Here is a 25,721-nt window from a genome sequence, read left to right as displayed (position 1 = left end):
TCCTATGCCTCAACTTCCACCCATTGCCCCTTGTGCTGTCATTGGGCATCACCGAGAAGAGCCTGGCTCCACCCTCTCCACCCTCTACGTATTGATAAACATTAATGAGGTCACACCTTAGTCTCCTCTTTTCCAAGCTGAAGAGCCCCATCTCCCTCAGTCTCTCCTCATAAGGAAGATGTTCCACTCCCTTCATCATTTTTGTGGCTCTGCGCTGGACTCTTTCAAGCAATTCCCTGTCGTTCCTGAACTGAGGGGCCCAGAACTGGACACAACACTCCAGATGTGGCCTCACCAGGGCAGAGAAGAGGGGGAGAACCTCTCTCCACCTACTAGCCACATCCCTTCTAATACACACCAGAATGGCAATATGTTAAATAAATATGTTAAATGTTATATGTTAAAATATATTTCTGTCCAGTCAGACATTTTCTTACTTCAGCCTTACCAAACCAGTGTGAATTTGAAATTCAGATTAAAAGAGGTGGGGAAAATTAGAGTGAAAATAGAGTGCTTTGTAGCATCACTCAAATGCAAGCAGCAATTGCAATCAAGTGCTTGTTCCGAAAAAAACTTTCTTTATACATAGTAAATCAGTTTCAGCTGAAGAGACTGAATGCCTGCTTGCATGGGTAGTTCTAGTACTCTGAAAATGAAGAAGAACCCAGATTCATGTCCCTGCAGGTCATCCCAGCATTGTGTGTGTCCCCTATTCTCTTTAGTGCCTGGCATAGCAAAGTCCGAGTCATTTCACCCCCCCAAGAACTTCATCCTATACTTAATCTTGGATCTAACAGGTAGAACACATGATTTGAATATCATGCCTGAATTGTGGTAAAAGCAAGGCTTAGCAGTGTCAATTCTTGGATATTTAGTCTCCAAAAACAGAAGTCAAGCTCTATAAAGATACTAGGCAGCTAAGGCATTAACCAGTATATATCTATCAGAAAAAGATCTTCTTGGAACATCCATTGATTGTTGATCCATACTTTGGAGTGCTGCTTGTGTTGCTAATGCTGCAGGAAGCAATACTGATGTAAAAGCATATCACATCCATGAATTACCGCTCTGCTAACCAGCATAAAGAAGACTGACAAATAGCTTTTTAGAATGTTTCTTAAAACAGGTATTTGAAATATGTGATTTTCTTATTCAAGTTAATAAATGATCTTTGCTAACAGTGAGAGTCAAAATAAACTGTATTGTAATTTTTGTTTAAGGGATTATTTCATGCATGTGGATTAAGCAGTTGAAATTGTAAACTTCAATAAAATAAGCTTTCAATAAAGTGGCATTCTTTTTTTCCTAGCAGTGGCAACAACATTGTTATTGTTTATTTAATATATTGGCTTTTATGAATTTTTAGAGCAATTGTTATACTTTGAGTCACTATTTGAATAATTCTTATATGTATCTAAATATGTAATGTTCTTTTTGGATATCATTTGCAGATCTGTTCTGCTCAATCATATGGCAAGAGAGCATGCTTTTAACATTGGGTTGCCAGATAACATTGTGAATTGCTGTGAGTTTTTGGCTGTATTACAGGAGAAACTCAACAAGTAAGTAGTTTTCTGGTCTTGTTCTTTTGAAATGGGCTTAGATAATTTTTTTTTTTAAGATTGGAAATAAATTGGATTAAGATTGATTCAGTGCCCATAGTTTGTTAACAAGAAACAAAGAGAAAAATGTGTGTTTATTGTGAGTTCACATACACATTTCACAATTTCCTCTGAAAATAATAATATGTCCCTTTTTCTCGTAACTGTTAATGTTCCTCCTTCTCATTATAACAATCTTTTTGCTAAACATGTCTTTAATCACTAAATACCAGGGTCTTACACCAGTCTTCATTTGCCTCTCTGTATCAGTAATGTGCGATCTTTGGTCTCTCCCTTCTCTGCTGCTTACGACGTACAACCCAGAGTAGAAGAGGAAAGCCAGTGTATACACTGCCTCAGAAACACATAACCCTGAGGTGCTTGAAGGAGTTAAAAGGGGAATTTGGGAGAAGAACTTGGGTAGCAAAGACCAAGGAAATCTTCACTTTGAGTTTCCTTTTCAAGTATCTAAGTGCCCTTTATGGACCTCATAAATAGGACAGTATGAAGTATGCCTCAAATATAAATTGAGCTCTGCCAGAAGTTGTACCTCCTTCATAACGAAACTGTAGCGTTAAGAAATTTATTAGATTTTAATACAATCTGAACATAGACTGTAGGAAAAATTTGACTCATTCTCAGGGTCAGTTGTTAAAAGCCACAGAACAGTGGGATTTGTGAAAACCGGGATATGGAAATTAGATTAAATATCCTTCCAAGTAAATTTAGGACCCATGGGTTTGTACATCTGAGAAATTAAAAAAAAAAAAAAAAAGAAAAGAAATTCAAAGGAAGGAAAAGGCAGCAATGTTGTCTAATTTAGTCACACACAAAAAGCGTGCAGTCACAATAGATACATTAACTTATTCCAGAAACATGTATTAAGAATGCCTTTTATGTATCATTTGTTGCCTAATGCTCTGAGTTACCATGCTCACTGACAAAACGCAGCTTTACTATTGATCAGTAGGACCTGAGCCTTTCATTTAGGTGGAGGTTTCTCAGAACCAGTCCTCCTTGTAGTTTATGCACATGCTGAAATCGCTTCCAAACCAGTGAAAGGCCACTCCTCCTGCTGCTGAGAAAGACTTCATAGCCAGAAGAGTACCTGAAAATATAATTAAGAGGAGAAAATTATTACTTCAGGTAAATAGCATGACTACATTGTATATACCAAGGAAAAACATTATGAACTCTTCCTGGGAATACCTTGCACAAGTAGAGCAAACATTTTGCTGTTAACGTGTGGAGCAATGCAGATATTAAAGTTCATAGACTTATTCTGCCTTCTGACCTTTGATTCACCAACAAAACAATATTTAGATTTTGAGGCTGCAAGTGCAAGGAGGACTCAAAATTTCTTTAACAGTAAGCCTAAATGTTACAGCAGTTCTTGGAAGGCAAAAAGATACTGAGAATACTGAATTGCTGTTCCACACACAATAGCTGAGAGGAATCTGGATGCGTCTTGGCTGAAGCAGCATGAGGATTTTCAGGGTGTAGGTACAGACCTTCTAGGCACAGTATTATTGGTGTTTGTGGGAGCAAATGTTTAAGTAAGAAAATAATTTTCTTCTTCAACATCTATATCTTAAACCCTGGGGAAATCAGAGAAAGGCCTGACCCAGACATTGTTAAGATTCCTTCTGACTAGACAAAGAAGCATGCTTTCATCTGTGAGTAAAGGGAGGAGTGTGTGGGGAGGGAGAATTGATAATTTTCATTCAGAGCCACTGTGTTTTTTTAATATCATTATTTCTGTGTCTTCAAGTGCTGTCATTTATCTTTTCCATCATACTTTTTTTCCTGTTAGCCAACATATCCAATACAAAGATATAATGCCAGAGCTCCAAAGCTTTTGTTTAATGAGAAATTATTTTCTAGGGGTTTTCTTCATTCTGCTGCAGAGGGAATTTTTCAAACATCCCAAAAAACTATCTCCACCTTGGCAGAATATGTAAGCCATCCTTACAAGAAGAATATTTTAGCACCTCGGCTAACTAGAGGCCCATCCATCAAACAAGGATGTTCCTATAAGCTCAGGGCTCTGCCAGAAAAAAAATGACCACCATCTATTTCAGGGAGAATCACCCATTTAAGATGAAATGCAGATTACTGCCCTCATAGGCTGTGAGACTTCACTGTCAAGAGACTTCAGTTAATTCTTTATAGGCTGAACCTTCGGGTGTCAGTTGATACTATGATGGAGAGAACAATTATTTTATAGTACTTGTAATAGAGAATTTAAGACATACTTCTGTTTTAAGAGCCATGAGGATGATTAGGGGACTTGAGCATCTCCCCTGTGAAGAGAGACTGAGAGCCCTGGGGCTATTTAGTCTTGAGAAGAGAAGACTGAGAGGGGATCTGATCAATGTCTATAAATATCTGAGGGGTGGGTGTCAAGCGGAGAGGGCCAGGCACTTTTCGGTGGTTCACAGTGATAAGACAAGGAACAATGGGTTCAAACTTGAACAGAGAAGATTTCACCTCAACATGAGGAGAAACTTCTTTACAGTGAGGGTGACAGAGCCCTGGAACAGGCTGCCCAGAGAGGTGGTGGAGTCTCCTTCTCTGGACACTTTCAAAACCTACCTGGATGCATTCCTGTGCGGACTACCCTAAGTGATCCTGCTCTGGCAGTGGGGTTGGACCTGATGATCTCTTGAGGTCCCTTCCAACCTCTGATATACTGTGATATTGTGATACTGTTTTGTTTTAATTGGAAGACATACTGCTGTAAACAGTTTAAGGGATGTTTTCACCCCAATTAATGTGTGTGTATATGTATGTAATGACTCATGTCTATGTATGCAGGCATGTACATAGACATGTATTTTTAATGTACACAAATGTGTGTGTATCAATGTATTTACTATTTTTATTTCTCAGGATTTCAAAACCTGCTGGTCACCCTGCCAAACTTTCATTTAGCTTCCCTACTGAGTTAGAAATATAAAACTTTCTGGTTCATTAGTTTATATTGTTTGTAAAGATATCAGTTGATTTTTAGCAGGTTTTCTTTTTTCACTCTGAATTACAAAGAAAAAGTTACTGATGGATTGGATGCCAGTATAAGTGCATGATGAGTTAAGAGTTCATATGTTGACCAGTCAGCAGCCCTCCTGTGCCCTGGTACAACAATTTTGGGTAATAAAACTTTTCTCCCACTTTGCATGTGGGGCAAACAGTAAACTTTTTTATTATCTATGTTTTCATTTTATGTCATTTTTATCATCTCAGTGATTGACTTTACTGTAATCTAAGATTGTCATATACGTACTTTTTTTTCAAATAAACTTTTATTTAGCTTGCTCTCACATGCTTAGGATTAATCTTACTATATATATCTCCATCTTTAAGAATATGATCTTGTACTATTTTTGTGTTAACATGCAGACATATTTTCTTTTTTATCTTAGTTTGCAGTGTTTGTACTGTGAAAAAGTCTTCAGAGACAAAAACACACTTAAAGATCACATGAGAAAGAAACAGCATCGCAGAATCAATGCCAAAAACAAAGATTATGACAAATTTTATGTCATTAATTATTTGGTAAGTGATTCTTCGAATAATTAGTAAATTGACTAAAGTGATACAGACAGTATCTTGTTAAAAGTGAGTCATTTTAAACCAGCAATTAGTACAATGGTCAAAAATCAAGTGAAGGACTCTTAAGAAAGATGCTCATTTATGGTATTATATTCTGGATAATTGTTAAAGTAAGGGATAGTAAACATTTGTTGTTGAGGATTGATTTTGAGAGATGCAGGAATGCAGCATGAAAAGATACTAATCACCATGTCATTAGCACTCAGTTTCTGCTTTAATAACCAGAAGGGAAAATGAGTAATGAACTAAATGGAGGTCTAACTCTAATGCTATTGGCTTTGAGCTTGTTTTCTACAAACCTTAAGCTGGAAGTGCTCTTCAGAGCATAAATTAAATGCAAAGAGGAGGAAAATGAAAGACGCATAGATGAAAGAAATTGTGTTCATGTTTAGCCTCCAGGTAGGTATATGTTGCTAGTTATTAATATTCTTTATTCTGGGCCTTTGAGAGTGTGTATGAGTGTGTGTATAACAGATTTTCACTTTCTGTCTTCAACTCACAATTATAGAGGCTGCTTCAAAAGCTGCTACATTCTGTCCCAGAAATAACTATAATTCACCTGAACAATCTTTGTGCCTTCTATCCAGGATGGAGTGAGTTCCCTCTGTGATCCTGTACACTGTCCTTCCAATGATCTAAGGCTTCTGTTTTCTTTTCCAGATATTCAAATATCACTTCTTTAAAAACTGAACTGTACTTGCTGCACAAGTACAGGAAGGAAAAAGTCATGAAGTTCTGCAGGATAGATGTTCCCAGATTCTCAAAAGAACTGAGCATTCGTTCTTCCCAGCAAGTTAGCAGATTTGAATTTAGCAATGCAATTGATTTAAGTTATTTTTAATGGTTTTCTTCTTCTTTACTAGTGTTGCAGTTGATCTTATGTTTTCAGAACTTGGCATCCTCTTTAAATTACCTTCTGACTCTAATTTGCATTCATTGTTCAAATTTGAATCTGTCCTAGCTTTGATCAGGAAATTGAGATAGATGGCTGCCTGGAGGCACAGTATCACCATGTGATACTCCTTCAGAAATTTTAGACACATGCAGGGAGGTCATAACAACAGTGCAGACATGTCACTGCTGTGTCATGTTAATGAGCAAAATATGCCTGAGTAAATATAACAGCAAGAGTCATACTCATATACCTAACCTCTTTTCTAACTCTTTCCAGTACCTCCAAAACTGGTGGTTCTGGACCATGCTGTCTACTGAGGGTGATCTTTGGCTTATATGCTTCCTGAACCACATCCAGGTATTGTCTGTGTAGTGCTGCTGGCATGACCACAAAACATGCAAACTCTTAAACAGTATGGATAATCACAGGACAGTGCTCAGGTCAGGGCCATTGTCCTCTTTAATTATTGCTGGTATTTTCATAGAATCACAGAATGTTAGGGGTTGGAAGGGACCTCCAGAGATCATTGAGTCCAACCCCCCAGCCAAAGCAGGATCACCTAGGGCTGGCCTCTTTAAGCAGCCTGTTCCAGTGCTCCATCAACCTCAATGTAGAAAGTATGCTTTCATAGTAGCCTTTGGTAAAACCTTCATTTTTCCACAGGACAGAAGGATTTAGGGGAAGAACATTAATTTGTTCAGTGAGTGTTTAGTTGATTATCCTTTACATGTGAGGAGAAATTACATTATTCTCTACTGCATATCACAGAATTGTTTAGGTTGGAAGAGACCTCAGAGATCATCTACTCCAACCTCCCTGCCATGGGCAGGAACATCTCTCAACTAGTCTCAGCTGGTCAAGGCCTCATCCAACCTGGCTTTGAACATCTCCAGGGAGGAGACATCCACAACCTTCCTAAGATCCAGTTTAAACCTACTCTCCCTCAGCTTCAAACCATTCCCCCTTGTCCTGTCTCTAGACACCTTTATGAAAAATCACTCTCCAGTCTTCCTGTAGGTGTTCCTTCAGGTATTGGAAAATCAGCTGTAAATTCCTCCCAGGGTCTTCTCGTCTCCAGGTTGAACAACCCCAGCTCCCCTAGCCTCTCCTCATAGCACAGGTGTTCCAGCCTTGGATCATCTGTGGCCTCCTCTGGCCTCACTCCAACAGCTCTGTGTCCCTCCTATGATGGGGACATCACAACTGGACGCGGTATTTGAGGTGGGGTCTCATCAGAACAGAGCAAAGGGGCAGAATCACCTTTCTTGACCTGCTGGTCATGCTCTGGGCAACTACAAGCAGCAATGATCACTTATATGCTCCTCACAAGATTGTCACTTCATCACAACTTACAGAATCTTCTGGAGGCCTCTGAATTTTCCCCTAGTCAATGGATGGTCCCTTTTCTTGTAGGAATCTGTGAAATAGTTACTTAAACCCTTCCAGGTCCTTTTTAGTGTGCTTTAGCTCATTTGATAGATGTAGTCTACAGCAGATTCTATTAATGTAGTAGGATTCTTTTTTTCAAGCTGAGTCTATATTCAGTGAATTCTAGTTATTATGTAACATCTGCATAATAATCATGATTTTGGTACTTCTCCCCCAGCACCTCATGATTTTTAACAGGTACTATCAAGTCTTACCGAGTTCTGAATGAGTCTTAAAGATGTGTGCTTTACATTGCTGTAAATGCCCAGAGGAATTAACGTAATTTCACAGACACAGATTAGATATCTTACCTGAAAGGAAAGATGTACTGTTTTAGTATTTACTACTGAATTCATCTTGATGTAAAGATCTATTTTTTTATGTTCTGTCAGAAAAGTTTGCATTTTGAGATTGTAACAAAGACTTTCAATATGCCACTTTGATCATGTTTGTTTTCACCATAAAGAGGCTATAAGACTAAGTAGGTCTCTAGTGAGAAGCATCAATGTGTCACAGTCTTTGCCACGTTACTTTTAGGGTGTGCACCATAAAGCTTTTCTGTCAGCAACTGCATGGTAAGCTATTTAAATTAATATCTCTTTAGTACAACCACCTTACAAACATCATTTCCTCTTTTTTTAAATAATTTTCCATTACATATTACCTTCACCAAGCACTGTGTAGAATAGTCTTACAAAGCTGGAACTGGCAGTTTCCTTTATTTTGTGGCTTTGAGGCTGAGAGACTTTAAGGGCTTTTTGTTCAGATGTCCTGAGAATGTCTGCTGAATTGCCCCATGATCTTTGGGCCAGTTCCTACTTGTGTTTTCAAGCTGATGGCAAAGTTCCCATTGATTTCATTTGGAGCAGTAGGTTGTCTGCCTTCTTCCTTTCTCTCCATTCTCGTTTTAGCTTCACTTGTGTTTTTAGTGCAGTTATGAGAATCTGTTTTTATAACATACATTTTATGTCTGTGTGTTGGCAATTTCCTTCCCTAAATTTCCAATTTGGCATAGTGCTGAGAAATGTAAGTGCAAATTCCTTTGCAAATATTCTGGTATTTTGACACTTTCTGTGGCTTCTGTCATGACCTGCAAGCTGCTTTGATTTGTCTACCCTCATATTATTGACATGTTCTGTTGCCACAGGTTAGCATTAAGAGTAGTATGCATGATCTTCAGTAGGAGTGGAAGCTTTTTTTGTCATGTGCATGTATAACAGATTTCTTTCATAAGCAAGTATCAGAAGTTTATTATTAGTTACAATAGATTAAAGTGGGCGTTTTGCAATTATGCTAATTACTTGAAAGGCAGTGGGGTCACTTCCCCAGTGGATTTGGAGGTCTTTGTCAGCATTCTGTAAGTATGAGAGGTGATACCAGTCCTATTCACAAAGGCTTGAAGTGTAAATTCAAAAAGACCAACTGATAGCAGAGGGTGAAAAACTGAGCACCAATTCATCCAGGACATGTATGTAGGTTGCCTTATTTTTCATTTCTCAAAAAAAATCCTTCCAACCTAATCTTCTTGTTTCTGTGCCTGTGTTATCCTGTGGCCTACGTTGTAGTCTGTGGTGCATGCTGGAGGCCATTAAAGAGCAGAAGACAATAGTAAAACTCTCTTATTCATAGCCCAGTGAACTGAGGTGGACCCAGACTGACAGGGACTTCCCTTCTGTGTTCACCTGATTGTTACCAGCAGCACTTCAAGTATAGAGTGTCCTTTGTAGAAAGAACAATGCTTATTTCAAAATGAACTAATGGCATATATCTGCAGTATCACAGTATATCAGAGGTTGGAAGGGACCTCAAGAGACCATCGGGTCCAACCCCCCTGCCAGGGCAATAATGTAGCATCACTACAATCAGCACACCTATGACTAAGGTAGAAGGCTAAAAATGTTAGCTGTTACTAGAAAACTTGTTTCATAAAGCCCCTGCTTTTCCTCAAAGATAAAAAGATGTCTTCTCATTGTTGTCAAGTCTTAAATCATTATTATTATTATTAGTTGGGAGCCGGGGGAAGAATGTTGTAGGGGGTACCTTTTATATTTAGCCTGTTTTGACTTACACTGTGTACATAGTGTAAGGAATAGTAAAGGAAAACCTTTCATCAGTTGGTGATAGTTCACGACTTACTAAAATCCCCCAATTTGGATTAATTAAAATTAATCCAAAGTCTATTAATTAAGGTTGGGGTGAGACCATCTCTTCTATGTGACAAAGCATCTTGAGGTCTGCAGAATATAAAACAATTCAGATGACTGCAGTAAGGCAGGTGAGAGGATGGATGTTTGGAGTTTCTGAGTTCCCTAGGCCTGGAACTACATTTACATGTAGTTCAGTAACTGTTCTTTTGGGAAAACTGCTTGACATACAAGCTGCTGTTCCTAGTTTCTCCCATCTCAGCACTTCTTCTCAGCTTGGCGTATGTTGCCTCAGTGAAGCATGCAGACGTTCTCCCTGCAGAATGCTTAAAGCTGTACTCAAGAAGATAAATTGTCTGTGAGTCAATTAATCTCTGTGCATTTAGACTTTCTTTTGGAAGAGGAAATCAAATCACACACATTTGCATGCTTCTCTTTCTTTTGTGTACGAACCTCTTGTCTGTGAGGTACACAAGTGGTTTTGTGGTGTTTTTTTTAATTGGTTTACCTTGAATATACAGCAAGGCCTGCAGTTTTTTTAATTGTATGTTTTCTACTGTTTGAGCTATTAACAATGTTGAGTCTGGGTTTTTCTCTGGTTTTGTTAAAAATGTCTTGGGAATGTCTAGAGATGATTGCTGGGAGCTCTTGCATCTGAGATGAAAGAGGAAGAGGAGTTGAATGCTTAACAAAGGCACCCTTGATCCCAAAAGCCTGACAATCTGTAGAACTAAAAAAAGAGTGTAAAAACAGAAAAAATTAAAAAACTGGAAGAGCCTTAAGAATGTTTTGAAGAACTCTTTTGCACCCAATTGCTCAGTTTCAGTGCACTTTCATCACAGTGTCCCTAGTTATCCATTCACCATGCAACTTTCCAGTTATACAAGACCTGGTTAGACATTTCCTTTTCTGGTTTTGTGGGTTTTTTTGTTGGTTTTGGATTTTTTTGTCTGAATATAAATAGATGCGGGAAACAGAGACCTTTTACAAGATGTTTCTCTGCCCTCATCACAGAGAACCTCAAAGAAACAGCAACAGTAACAAAGCTTGTGCCTGGCTTTTCCCTTTCTCCGTTAATTAAAAGGTGAAGCTTAACATTGGCTGCTGGTTTGAACATACTCTTGTGCACATATACTTCAAGATGGTAAGGGGGAAAATTGTGAGCATTTCTCTTCATGCTGCAGTGGTTGTGAGTCACTATCCTCTCATTAAGGTGTTAACATTAGTAGCATTAGGAAACTAGTGTGCAGCAGGGAGAACATGTGGTGAGAGGTGTTAATGGCTTCGTGTTATCTCACAGTAATGGTGACATTAATGAGTCTCCCCTGTAACTCAGAGAGTTTACACACTACCATGCAGCATCACTGAATTAATTACTGCATTTTCATTCTGTAATATATGATGACATTACATTTAAAGCTGTCTAGAGACATTTGTTTATCATTTACCTGACAGACACTAACAGCTTTGAAAGTTGTCATTAAATTGTTAAATGATGGGTATCTTTTCTAAACAACCATAAAAGCAATAGTAGCAGTTCTTTACTGAGGATGTTATTAAATATATTTATTAGAGGGAATATTTTAGTTAAATAAATGAAAGAAAGATCTTTTTAATAGCTGTCTTTTTTTTTTCTTTTTTTTTTATAGTGGGAACAAGATCATCAGCTATGGTCTTTGTGAATCCTTCACAGCCATCAGCAGTATGAGTTCAAAAAAACTAATTTGATTACTGGTTAGTTTGCTCAGGTTTATTTTTAAAGGCAGGAAGAATCAGAGGAAAGAAAAACACTAGCTCAAGATCACTGCTGGTATTTCAGTAGAGTGCTTCAGCTTTTTATTGCTTGTTATTTATATCTCAGTCATGCTGGGTGCTTGGCATTGTGCTGAACACTGCACAGAGGTATTGTGATATACTTTGTGATGAAGGTCTTTAAGATATAAATAAACAACATAAAAGGTGAAAGGGAGAATGGAACACATTGAATAGCTGTGCTACCATTCACATCTGAGAAGGGGATGGAAAGGAAACTGAAGTCTAGCTCAGAAATCTGTGCCCTGATTCATATTGCCTTCCTGGAGTACTCTGTAGCTAAGTTTACACTCTGTGTTTTTACTGATGTAACCTTATACAAGGTGTGAGCACTGACTGGTGTAGCTGTCCAAGGTAAAGTCTCAGGTGTGATAGCTGCATTGATTAAGCAGCATATGCTGCATGAAGAGCAAGACAGGCAGATTGGATTAAGCAAACATGGTGGCAAACTCAAGACAGTGGTAACATACCCACCTCAGGAACACCTGGGGAGTGTTGCAACACTCTAGTTTTACACAGAAATTGAGAGCTTCTTGAGAGCTCTATGCCAAAGAAATACAAAAGTGATCCAAAATAAGATGCTGATTGTTACTTCTCAGATGTTCATTGAGTTGATACATTAAATGTGACGTGAATTGGAAAATGTTTTTCCTCTTCTTTTCTTTTTTTCTCCCCAGGAATTTGGAAAGTCCTGGGAGGAAGTGCAGTCAGAGGATGACCGAGAACTGCTTGATAACTTAGAAGAGTAAGAGTATAATATGCCCATTATAAAGATTTGAAGGCTGTCATTGTTGGAAGTAATTACTAAAAACCAGTTGAAAAGTTTTGTTCAAATTTAAAAATCAAGAGTAAAATCAAAAACATCAGCATGAGAAATAAATAGTATGAAAAAGTCTGATTACTAGATTTTGAAGGAAACCTGTCAGCAGTTCTGATTGGGCCAACATTCATCTCTCTTCTGCAGTCCAGGCACTCAGTCCAGCCACTGCACAGTGGCTTCCTTGCCTGTAGAGAATTAAATAAGCAGGAAGTAATTTGTGAGTATCAGGGTCCCTAACCTTCCTGGTTCTGTCTGAGACCTGAGTTTCATTTTGCTTGACTATGGCTGGTCTCAATAATATTTCTCGGCAGTAATGGAGTTCTAAATAGATGTGTTGGCAAAGTTTTCCCCATGTACATGTCTAAATGTAGCATAAATGAGAGTCTCTTTCAGGAATAATAATATTTGGTAAGTAAGTAACACTTAGAGTGAACTTTGCCTGATGATTCTGTCTTTGGCTGGTGTACTGAAAGATTAGAAAGGTATAAAAGAATTTTAAAAGACCTTATAAAAATAAACACTGAACACAGTAGTGGATGACTTGCCACACTGGATGGAAACTGAAGTTAAGATTTGTTTGTTAGTGGAAGCACATTCAAGTATAGCTTACTGCCCCTCAACACAGGAATTACCCAACAGTAACTGCTCAGTTATTCTTGAATTTGTATTTTTTTCAGACTGTAAACCAGATTCTAATCATGCGTCTTCCACCCCTTTGAAGTATTCATTTTCTCTGGATTTAGTTCAAGTGCTGTGAGTGCAGAAACTGAAGTGTTTTTTCTCAAAATGTCTTTTCTCTTTTCCACAATGAAATTAATCCTTTTGACTCTTAATCATTAAGAGATTGGTCTGACTGGGAAGAGCATCCTGTATATGCAGTTTGCCTGTTCTGTGAACAACAAGCAGACACCACAGAAAAACTGTATCTTCACATGCAGGTAAGACTTGTTTAATTAAAATTCTTTGATCACTTTGGAATTAAAAAGTAGGATTGGATGATCTTTGATAAGAACAAATTAGTTGCTGCCTTAGAATGCCCTTTTTAGCACAGAACTAAAAAAGAAAGATGCTTGTAAACCACATGCACCTCCAGCATCTGTTCTCTAAAATATGTAGAGGAGTCTAGTTTTACACGGAGAGTATGAACAGCTATTGCTTGGCAGTGTACAGACTGTTATAGGCAATGAAGAGGTAGTATCTTTAATAGTGTATCTTTAATATTATAGTGAATTGATGATTTAATACGCTTAAAAGCTATCATCTGTTTTTTAATTTTAATAAACTATTTAACAGGAACATTACAGTTCAGCAGATGAAAGTTTCCAATGAAATAAAATGTCAGGGGTTCATTTCCTGTGTTATCGTTTGTGTGTCTATCTATATGCATGTGTTTGTGTCAGTCTATGAAGAGATGAGCTATTTTTAACTTGCAATAGTAGAAGTAGTGCAAATAAGGTATTTTTTTTATTTCCTTTCTTTTTTCCTCCAGAAATCACATGGATTTGACTTTCCTAAAATAAAGTCAGAGCATGGTGAGTAAGAGATGCTGTAATTGTCAGCATTTGCCACTATTACAGAGAAAACCACATCATAAGAATAGTGGAAAACAACTCTATTGGTTTGATTTCTGCTCAGACGTTTAACTTTTCCATTATGGAAACTGTTTCTGCTTACAAAAGAAAACCAAGAACACTTTATTTTTCTGGAACTGTTGTTAGTACCAAGGATGTGTGCTATTTTCGTTTGAACCACTGGATTCTTGTGCTGAGTGGCTTCTACAAATACCCACACTTCTGGCTGTTGAAGCCCTGAAACTATTACTATTACCACAGTATCACAGTACATTAGAGGTTGAAAGGAATCTCCAGAGATCATCCAGTCCAATCCCCCTGCCAATACAAGACCACTTAGGGTAGTCTGCACAGGAATGCATCCAGGTGGGTTTTGAATGTGTCCAGAGAAGGAGACTCCACCACCTCTCTGGGCAGCCTGTTCCAGTGCTCCATCACTCTCACTGTAAAGAAGTTTCTCCTCATGTTGAGGTGAAATCTTTGATGTTCATGCTTGTACCCATTGTTCCTTGTCTTAGTATTGTGTACCACCAAAGAAGATGGGCCCCTCCCCTTGACAACCACCTCTCAGATATTTATAGACATTGATGAGATCCCCTCTCAGTCTTCTCAAGACTAAACAGCCCCAGGTCTCTCAGTCATCATAGTTATCATTATCATTGTTACAGCTGTTAATACTTCTTGCAAATTCAAAGGCTGTACTCTAAGCTTTGTTTGGCCAATGTTTGCTTTCTGATGTAGCCTGAAAAGAAGAAAAGTATTTGCAATTTCTACATTAAAGGAAGGGGCACCTAGGAAAAAGCATTTGTTTGGTTAACTTGCTGAGTTACAGATTTCAGGCAATGCTGATCTTCAGTAAACTCTTATCAGTCTTTATGCTTAATCTAAGAAAGGATTCATAAATTAAGATTTAAGTATCCCAGGTGCTCGTTTGCTACCATATCTCCCAGGTCTGAACTTCTATCAGCAAGTAAAGCTAGTAAACTTCATTAGAAGAGAAATCCATCATTGTCGTTGTTACAACTGCCAGGAGAAATTTCAGTCTAAAGGAGGACTAATAAGTCATATGGAAAAGACCAAACACATTACATTCCTGCCAGCCAGATCTACATGGGATCAACCACAGTAAGAGCAAGCATGTTTCTTCCAGTGTTTATATGGTTACTTGATAATTTCTGTAAAACAGTAAGTTGAAAGTTCTGGGGTGCAGCAGTGCCCTGAGCTACAGCCCCAGATGAAATAACAGATGCTCTCAAAACTACTCAGAATTAGAAACCTCTCTAGTATCTGAAACTAAATGAATGTGGGATACTGCTCTTCAAATTGCATCCAGAAGGCATCGTCCCCATAAGCTGTCTGCACTGTCAAGTCAGTACACTAGAGAAGTTTATTATTCCAAAATTGTCTTTTGCCTGTATTTGCTGTTGTGCAGACCATACTCAGATCACATTTCCCCCTGGTGGCACCAAGATTGAATCTGCGTACAAAAGTGACATTTCAAATGTCCCTCTTGTAGGCATGAGGTCTTCCAGCCACTGGCTCTCTACAGAGGTACAGTTCATGCCTGGGATAGGCATCCAGCACATAATTCTTTGCTAGTAAAGATACACTGTGGACATATGGTTCTCTAACCAAAGGAAACCGCATCTTTTGCATCTCTCTTGTAGATATATGAATAACGTCTACCTAACTGTAGCATCAAAACTTGGTTGTTTACCCTTAGTTTTCTCCATAGCAAATAGAGAGGGAATGTAGCCTGACACCAGTTCAAACTGTAAGTAGGCTAAGTCTGGGGGATGATGACATAGGTGGCAGGGCACAAGGAGTGTTCTAAATCAAACACTTCACTTCAGCATTTATTGTGGGACCTATGTGGGACTGTGGCCTCAGTTGTGACAACATACAGGTAAAGAAGTAAGGGGAAGGTCTTGTCTGTTGCCAACTCTTCTGAGATGTACATGCCAGTTGTTTTGGGGGTTTTTTTGGATGTGATGTTTATTCTCATTCCAGACAACCAGGCTTTCTCCTTTTGCCTTTTTTTTTCTTTCCCAAATCTGACTCATAAAATATGCTGTGCCTCTTTCAAAAAATATATGTGACTTCCTAGTAATTATGCCTTGTTGCTTTCAGGTATTATTTTCCTACCTATGAAAATGATACACTCCTATGTACTCTGTCAGACAGTGAAGATCTGGTAACTGAGGATCAAAGTGAAGACATCCCTGTTGTAAGTGAAGATATATCCAGTCTAGAAGCTCTCAAACAGAACAGTGTTTTAAATCAGCTCCTGTATGAAGGGAACAAGAGTCAGGAGAAATTTTAACCTTGAATTACAGTTGCTGATCATGGAGTGTTTCTTCTGGAAGACAAAGAAAACCCACATTCTCTCACTGATATTGGAATACAGTTTAATTCATAGATACTACTGCTGGGCAAATGTTATATAAATGGGAATGCTAAATAAAATTTTAGTGTAAACATTTTTGGTTTATCTTCCTTTAAATTTTAGCTTTATTTTAAAATAAAATGCTGGATTTTCTGTTTGGCTCTCTAAATACTTATAGTGTTGTTTACAAATAGGACTTTTCATCTTTTTTTTATTATTATTATTTTCTGAATACGTTGGAATCAGAGTTCTATTTTACAGCCGTGTTGTGAAAGGCACAAACAATTGAGACAAGGTGTCTTGATGTGTAAGCCAACGAGTGAATCTTCTCTGGGTTATTGCTGTTAGCGTAGAGAAAAGGGCCTCAGTTTAATTCTTGGTCTATTAAGCAAATTTTGCTATTTTTAACCTTAGACCTGCTTCAAAATGAAAATAGATCTGTATATCTCTATTATTCATTATCAATATATAAGATATATGGTGCCTGTTCTGAAAACTGGCTCAGAAACACCAGTAAAGCCCATGAATATTTGACTGCATGGAAAGCTGTCAATCCAAAGCCTAAAAAAGCACAGGAATACTTGCAATCTCGATTGCATCAAAGATCCAAATAATTTAAAGTAGATTTCTTGTATAGACATGAACTGAGATACAAAAGAAATTACTTAGGGGATTGCAGACACATAAATCCGTAAATCCAAATTAAATCCTCAAAATCTCAATTCAACTGTCCATTAAAATTACTATATTTCCTTTAAAACTGAACTTTTAATGTTCTTAACATAACAGAAGGTCTTCAGTGTGTCCAGAAAACACCTCAGTCTTGATAGGGCAAAGCAGCTCAGAGCATAGGTCCTGCTAAAATGATTCAAACTAGGTACTCCTGTCTCTCTTGCTCCTATGAAGTTGTTCCATAGTTCAGGTTCATCTTTCCATAAACATATAACCACTTTCAGCACTGGCAGCACATTCTTTTTTCTTCTTTAGGTCATTGTTACAGCAGTCGTTCAAAATGTGGGAGTCCTGGCTCATTGCACTTCCCTGCCTTAGAAGATTCAAAGCCATTGCTTTGCCTTTGCACAGCCCTCTTTACTTGAAATAGATTGCTGTCAGTAAGAGCTGTTGTTTGTCATTATATGGGGATTGAGAATTATGTAGTAGTCCCTGGGAGCAGAGGCTAAATTTCAAATCCTTACCTGTGTTCTGCTAAGCTTCCATATCCAGTCTAATTCATCCTGCAAAGTACTTGCATCACGTTCTTTTAATGTCTGTTGAACTTGCTTTCTCCTGGCATTATCCATCATCTGCTAGCACTTCTCTTTGCTTCCCCTTTCTTATTTTCTCTTGGGCCCAGGTGCTCTGGAAATAAGTTAGAACAACAGGATACTGAAAATATATCGAGAAAGACAGATCAGCTACTTAACTGCACAGTGAAACAGAGACAGAAGCAATATCTGACTGTCAAGAGGAAATGGGATAGAAGTGGTTCAGCAGGTGTTGAGAATAAAGACAAAAGAAAAGGACAGGTATAGTCGTATGTCTGCGTTGGCTTTTATTAAACACTTATGAAAATTTAGGAGGAACAACCCCAATATTTTTAACTAGTACATTTGATCATCTTAAACAAGCTGTAGTCTGTACTTTAAGAGTTTGTGAATTTCTTCATTTCATGCAGTAGTTGCAAAGGCTGTTGCTGGTTTTTGATTTGGTTGGTTGGGATTTTTTTCACTAAGCAATTATTTTCTTCTTGAACTAGAAACTGATTCCAGTATTTGCTTTTCAGTCAGATTTATGGTGTAGATGGGGGTAAGAGTTGATGGGGCTTATATTAATGGTAAGTGTTTTGAACAATGAAAAAAAAAAACCAGCAAAGGAACTATGGCTGAATCAGTGGCACATGAATGTGTTTTATAGCAAGTACATATCAGAAGGGCACATTAAGGGAAAAAAAAATTGGATGTATTGTAAAGTGAAATTTCAAAATGTTTCCTAATCATGAAGAATGTGATACTGTGTCACTCAAATCCCTAATAAATGAAATCAAGAATGTTTAATATCAGCAGTATGGGGTGACTGCTGTTCCTGGTTCTAACGGAAATTTGAAATAGCAATCCATCAGTGTAGAATTAAGATACTATCTTGAGAGAAAGTATATAAATAACATGGAATGGTTGTCTTTTTTGAGTAAAAAGGAAAAAGTACTTAGGAAAAATTTATCAGCAGTGTGTAACTATTCATTGATAATACAAGAAACGCAAGGAGTCAGATTAAGGTTGACCTTGTTGCTTCAAATACAAACAGCAAGCAACAAATCAGGTTTAAAGTCACCATAGAGAGAGGTGGGGCATAGTTTACAGTAAAAATGGAGCATCTTCATTTAGCACAATGATACTTCTAACTGACATTTTGCTAGAGCATACCCTATTTATTTGTATAATAGCCACAATTTTCCCTAGGCATTCTTGTCCTCTACCTAAAAGCAAATCCAATATCAGTGTCTGTTTCAAAACTGAAGTTTATCTTTTTTGTCACAAGTATGGGACACAGCTATAACTGCATACAATCTATAGATTCAGCTATTAATTGCATGAGCAAATATGTTCTTCTATCAAAAGAGCATTCCTTGAAGCACAACAAAAATAATGTTGCAATAAGTCATGAAATGGACAGAGCTGTGGTTGGCAAATACTCTTGGGTCAGGTTAAGAGAGTGACTGGTGCTAATTTTTATGAAAGAAAGCTACACTAGTTTAAGTCCAATGCATATTTCTTACCATAGTGCTTCCTTTTAGCCTAGACTCATAAACACACTCACTACTTTATATAAAGCCATCCCCTTGTTTAGTAGGACCTAGGTAAAAGGAGGAAAAGGTTTGTGTCCTGGTGGCAAATCCTCCTGCCTTTTCACAAATATGTTAATTATGATCTTACATTATTTGCATTATATGTATACAGGGGCAAGGAAGAATTGGAGGCCTCTGCACAAAAGCTGCTTTTTACAGGACAAGATGAAAAATGCTTTGCTTTCCTCAGAAGGTTTTAAGTTATGATGCTTGTAACCAACATAACCTTGGTTACAATGGAACAACTAAAGTGTTGGGTCAAATTGTGCCCTCATCTGTAGTTACCAGGTGCATCAAACTTGGTTAGATAACAAGTGTCGTGTGGAACAGGTGTGTGTAACCCTGGAATGAATTACTGCTTCCATGTAATAGTCATTGGAATCAACTGCTGTTGAAATAGTTCAGGCAACAGTGGTGGCATGAAGAACCTAGTTTGTGTAAAATTAATTCCTTTTCTCCCTAAGCACCAAATGTCCTGTTCTCCCCAGTGTTTGTGTTTGTTCTTTTCCTACTGGAAGTTTTCTGCTACTCAGCCACACTTAATTTGACTTCTGCCACCAATAAATTTTTTGTTGCTTCTTAAGTTTGATCTTACAGCTTCTCCCAGACTCTTGCTCATGAAGATACAGATAAAGTAACTATTTTAGGAATCCCTTCCTTGAACTCACATTTGGTATTTCACATCTCTGATAAATTCACTCTCTGCATAGGAAGAGCAAGGGAATTTAGGATATTCACAACTAAAAATACATAATTCATCTTTGCAGAAATTTAGATAGCAATAAAAGCATTTTCCTGCCACAAATGTTCCTTGGAACACAGTTCTCTCCATCTGGTTTACCATCCTGAGAGTGTGAAGCTGTCTGTGTGTAGATTACATATGAGCCTAATGTATAAATTTCCAGTATAATTAATAAATGTAGATTATGGACCCTCAAGTCATTCAGCTCACCCTAAAGTAAACACCTAAAACTTTATTCTGTTCCATGTCCATAGACATCTAGTGTCATTTGAGGTGCTTGAAAATTCCAACTGCTTCTCTTTAAGGATGCTGATCTCTCAGAGGTTTTGTGTCTTTTCTGTCAACTGCATATGAGCATTTCAGATACCATGCAGCATCTCAGATGGCACTGAGGCCCAGGTCTAAACAGCTAAATATAGCACCTTTGGCTAGGAGCTGAATCTCTTTTAGGCTGTATTAACTATATGGAAACCCAGGCACCTAGGTCACATCTGGTCACTTATATCTGGACTTTCTAAATTTAGTCATTAATTTCGAGCTGAATTCTACCCAACTATTATGGACTTCATTTAATCTGAAGACAGATAGCTACATGGATCAGATTATTTATTTTCTGGAACACAGAACTAGCTACACTGGAAATATCTAAAACTAGTCATTTATCCTCCCCTACTCTGTTCTCACAATAGCTTTGGGGACAGGAGCACAATTGGTTAGCTTTTGGCACATACAGTCACAGCTTAAATTATAGTCACAGACCTACTATGGAAACCACTAAAACGTAGCAAAAATATCCCACAGAACATGATTCTATATGTGCTTCCCTGAATTAAGGAATCTCAGTTTTAATCTGCTGTTTTGTTGGTGCATACTAAACAGTCAAGAAGCTGGACAAGTTCTGCAGATCATGAAATCTCTGTTCCTCCTTTCTGTAAACTATTATTGTGTCTATATTGTTGTCGTGAAAGTCCCTCTTGAGACTGAATGTGAATGAAGAAGATGGTAGTAGAAGTCCATGGACCAAACTGAAGAACGTGGCTAAAACTGGACCATCCCACTGCAACCTTTCTAACTACATCTCAGGTTTTTCATGCATATCTCAACAATTTTTTGTTCTAGAAGCATTTTGAATCAAGAATTATCTTTTTCCTTTTTTAAAATTTTACAGTGCAAAGTAATGACATTGTAATGGCATGCGAAAAAGGAAGGAGCTTTATGGTGACTAATTTAACCTGACTTTTGACATAAATTATAACAGTCTTTCTACCAACTCATCAGAAAAGAAAGAATTAGATAGCACTTAAAATGGCACATATCCCCTCCGGGTGCCTTTTGCAAAGGAAAGAGTTTGTAGCTCTGCATGAAACTGGGACTGAAAAGACCCCAACAAAATGCAGGCCTTCCTCTGGCAGCTCCTACTTTCCAGTGCTGGCATAAAACAGGAAACCAGAACATTGCAAGGACTTAGGTGTGAGTTCAAACTAGAGGGGCTGCTGCTAGGTGTGAAACCCAAGCTAGATATTAGTCATTGCTAATTTTTATTTTAAAATCTACAGGGGGATGGTGGTTTTTACAAGCTGTATATCTGCATATATTGCAAAGAAAGTAGAAGGAGTATGAAGAGCCTTATCACAACACAGGAAGGAAGACCATTGCTCTCTATCTGCACTCACTGCTCCAGTGTGCCCACACACAGTCAGACTCTTACCACTCCTACAAGATTTCTTACATGGGTATCAGCACTGGTATCAGTACTAAGACAAGAGGCATTCCAGAAACTCCTGCTCTTCCCTTTAGAACCACGAGGAACCCAGGAAATGCCAGTGGCAGCTCTCTAGTATGACTGCCAAGCATCTGAATACTGATAAGCACGAAATGTTATTCTGCAGTAGGGACAAATGCTTCAAATTTTCAAACTCCAAGAAGGTTGTGCAGTGCAATTTTTTATCACATAACATCACATCACATGAGGATGTAGAGACATCCTTCAGAATAATTACAGGTTGATTTTTGGCATCACAGCTCCATTGAGCAGTGGGAGACTTATTTGTTTCTATACTCTCTGGAAATACCAGAACAATATAGAAATAAATAATGCAGGAATTGCTGATTGCTCATTAGAGAGTCTGTAAACTGCCTGCCACAGCTTTGCAGAGCTGAGCGCTGCTTTAACCTTTATGTGGTTTTAGCTTTAAACTTCCAGTTGTATTGTGGTTGGTTTACTTTCTGATGCACATCCATCTTTACACCATTACTAGACATACTGCTAGGAGTCTTCACAAATATTTGACTTATTTTAATAAACTGTCTGATATTTTTGTTTGAATCTAGATGAAATGAAGAGCAAATAAGCAAGGAAGGAGCTTAGCCTTTCTGAAGAAGGATCATGAATGTGTGACGATGATGGCCTCCTGTATTTTTACACAGTGACTTACCATACATCCTTTGGTGAATACTGTTTCTTTCTAGTGTCTCAATTTCCTAAACAGCAGTTTAAAATTCTATCATTCTGAGAACTTTTCAAGTGGTGGTCTAATATTTATCTCATAAAGCATGTACATGAGGTAGATCAGATTTTGCAGGATTAGGTTATTGCATGTACCTTGCCTTTGCTTCAGTGGAGGAAAGTTTCTGAGGAAGACAGGACATTTTTCTTTATTATAGTTGATACTTAAATGAGATTTGCTTCTCAAAGTTACTGCAATGATGTCTTTGATCATATTTTCATCTTAATCAGAGGTCTGAGTTTTCTAACTTGCATTGAGCCACTCAGCCAAATAGATAAGCAATCTGTGAAAGCACTGATCACTTAATAATGCTGTGATACTGTTCCTGTAAACATAAACTGTGGCAAAAAACCCTTAACACTAGATCCCTAGTTTCTTTGTTTCTTTTTCTCTCTCTTTTTTTTTTTACAGAAAACAGTGGGGATCCATTAAAGACTTTTTTTTTTTTTTTTTAATTTCTCCTGATATCCTCTGTATGACCCCTGTTGCACTGGGACTGGTAAAAGTCTTTTGGAGATTTTCACCAGATGGCTGCTCACACCTACATAAGTCCCAGAGTGAGCCCTCGCCTTCTAAATGTAATAGGATAGGAGGTGAAAGCAGCACCTCTAACTCTCAGCAGGACACTGGGATCCATGCTGCAATGGAACAGCATAGACCATTTCCCCACTGATGCTGGACTGTCCCCAGTGACCTTTAATATCAAGGAGATGAGTTCCTGTTGCTTCTTACTAGACTGTGGTGCCATTGGGGAAGTTGTCTAATTGCCCCTAATGACTTGTTTGAAACCAGTTAGAGAGAATTCCAATCAATATCTAAAATTAATGTCAACATCCTGCTAAACAAGGATTTTTCTGCTATTTAGCTTTGTTTCCATCTGAAAAAAAAATTAAAATTCCTTAACGTGTTTGACAGTGTTTATCCACTGAATTTCTTTTGGGCTTTTTACTGATTAAAAATAGTACTGTTGAAGACTCTGGCATTTTGTTCCCATTTTTTTATTCCTCATCTCTGCTTCTGCTACCATCCCTCTCATCACAGCCAGCCACCTCCCACTCCTCAGACAAGTCTACCTGCAGGCTCTCAGGAGTCAGTCAGGTAGTTAAGCTCAGACTCTGGTTCTTCTCCCATGAGATACCAAAGTCCAGTAAGACTCTAGCACCAGTTAAAAGTTGACCTGAAAAGAAATAAAGGGCTTTGGGACTATGAGAAGGGAATCTGTAAAACTGATGCTCCAAGTACTACCTTAAAATGAAAGAGAAAATTAGATAATAAGCTGTGCCATAATCACAGCAGGGTCAGGGGACTCATGGAACATCCAATTCCAACTTAATGTTTGCTTCAAGAGTTACAACAATGTCTGGAGGGGAAAAAAAAAAAAGACAGATTATAGGACTACTACCAAACATTCCCTATTATAATAAAAATATTAAGTTCACAATATCAGGGCAACACTGACCAAAAATAGAGCTGAGAAAAGCAAAGCATCAAAATGTCATCTAAGTGAAAGCTGTAGGTGAAGCCACATTAACTAAGTGCCAGTGTATCATTTGGTAGGCAAACTAAATACTATTTCAAGTAGCTAAGAGTTTAATAGAGCTTAGTACACGTACAGGGTGTCTCCCATCCCTACAATGAAGGAAAGACTGTGGACATTGTCTGCCTGGACTTTAGTAAAGCTTTGACACTGTCTCCCACACCATTCTGCAAGAGAAGCTGATGGCTCATGGCTTACACAGGAGTACTCTTTTCTGGGTTAAAAACTGGCTGGATGGCCAAGCCCAGAGAGTTATGGTGAACAGAGTTAAATCCAGTTGGCAGCTGGTCACAAGTGGTGTCTCTGAGGGCTCAGGTTTGGGGTCAGTCTTGTTTAATATCTTTATCTATGAACTGGATGAGGGGATGGAGTGCACCCTCGCTAAGTTTACAGATGATACTATATTTAGTGGTGTGTTGATCTGCTCGAGGGTAGGAAGGGTCTGCAGAGGGATCTGGACAAGCTGGATTGATGGGCTGAAGTCAGTTGTATGAGGTTTAACAAAGCCAGGTGCCAGGTCCTGCTCTTGGGTCATAACAACCCCAGGCAATGCTACAGGCTTGGCACAGAGTGTCAGGGAAGCTGCCTAGCAGAAAAGGATCTGGGGTTGTTGGTGGACAACTGCCTGAACATGAGCCAACTGTGTGCCCAGTGTGGCCAGCAGGACCAGCAACGTGCCCTGTACTCGGCACTGGTGAGACTGCACCTTGAGTGCTGTGTTCAGTTTTGAGTCAGTCACTACAAGAAGGACATTCAATTCAGGTGCTGGAGTGAGTCCAGAGAAGAGCAGCAAAGCTGGTGATGGGTCTGGAGAACAAGTCTTATGAGGAGAAGCTGATGGAGCTGGGGTTATTTAGTCTGGAGAAGAAGAGGCTGAGTGGAGACTTTATTACTCTCTGCAAATGCTTGAGGGGAGGTTGTAGTGAGGCTGGTGTTGGTTTTTTCTCCCAAGTAACTAGCAATAGAACAAGAGGAAATGGCCTCAAGTTGTGCCATGGGTTAGATTGGATATTAGGAAAAATTTCTTTATTGAAGGAGTGGACAAGCATTAGTCCAAGCTGCCCAGGGAACTGGTGGAGTCCCCATCTCTGTAAGTGTTCACAAACATGTAGGTGTGGCACTTTGGGACATAGTTTAGTGGTCACAGTAGCATTTGGTTGGCAGTTGCACATGATGATCTTAGAGGTCTTTTCCAACCTTAATGATTCCATGTTTCTATGCAGACTTAGGGCTTTGCAGAGGCAGGGAAAAGCAGTAAGTCCTGTAATGTATTGTTGATGGACTCTAGTCATGAAGTAAAAGGCTGCGTGTGCATGGTAGGATCCATGTAAAATTTAGTAGTAATGGGATCTTCCCAAAGGGCTTTATAAATCAATAATAATAAAGCATGTGCTAATGTGTTGAACATAACAATATTTGAGCATGGTATGAACAGATGACTGGTGTCAGCTGTTGTGCAGGCTGTGAGTTAATGTTCAGGTGAGTATGAAGTAGTAAAATTAATCTAGATTTTTGTCTAATTTCAAAGAATCAATTCATATTTCATCCTTTTAGTGGCAGAGTTTTTATGACTGCTTGTGAGAAGTCTATATCCACCCAAAAGATTTGATCTTGTAAAGTGGTCAGTGCTTGCTTTTCTATTTTGTAACACGTTTGACTCCTTGCCCCACTGAATTTCAGTAGCAATTGAAATGGTCTTAGCTTAGACACACGCTGGTAAGTCAGCTGTCTGTTTATAAAAGGGTCCAACAAATATCATCTTCAGTCATTGACTAAAAGTACTCTTCAGCTGCTTTCATTCTGTTAATTTGTTTCAGTAATGAT

The 25,721-nt window shown here is 38.3% G+C and overlaps 1 protein-coding gene across 1 annotated transcript in view; it reads left to right on the top strand.

The window, feature by feature from the left end:
- The window catches only part of ZNF277 (zinc finger protein 277), a 33,772-nt gene extending 17,566 nt beyond the window's left edge, over positions 1-16,206 (top strand). The window contains exons 6-12 of the mRNA XM_054399982.1: positions 1,452-1,562; positions 5,024-5,156; positions 12,170-12,237; positions 13,154-13,250; positions 13,802-13,844; positions 14,834-15,008; positions 16,014-16,206. Coding sequence (XP_054255957.1) covers positions 1,452-1,562; positions 5,024-5,156; positions 12,170-12,237; positions 13,154-13,250; positions 13,802-13,844; positions 14,834-15,008; positions 16,014-16,206 — 820 coding nt within the window. The remainder of the gene's footprint in view (positions 1-1,451; positions 1,563-5,023; positions 5,157-12,169; positions 12,238-13,153; positions 13,251-13,801; positions 13,845-14,833; positions 15,009-16,013) is intronic.
- Positions 16,207-25,721: the final 9,515 nt, after the last annotated feature.

The sequence above is a fragment of the Indicator indicator genome, chromosome 3 (assembly GCF_027791375.1).
Source record: "Indicator indicator isolate 239-I01 chromosome 3, UM_Iind_1.1, whole genome shotgun sequence".
In the NCBI taxonomy this organism is placed as follows: Eukaryota; Metazoa; Chordata; class Aves; order Piciformes; family Indicatoridae; genus Indicator; species Indicator indicator.
This window is presented reverse-complemented; position numbering and strand designations above follow the sequence as displayed.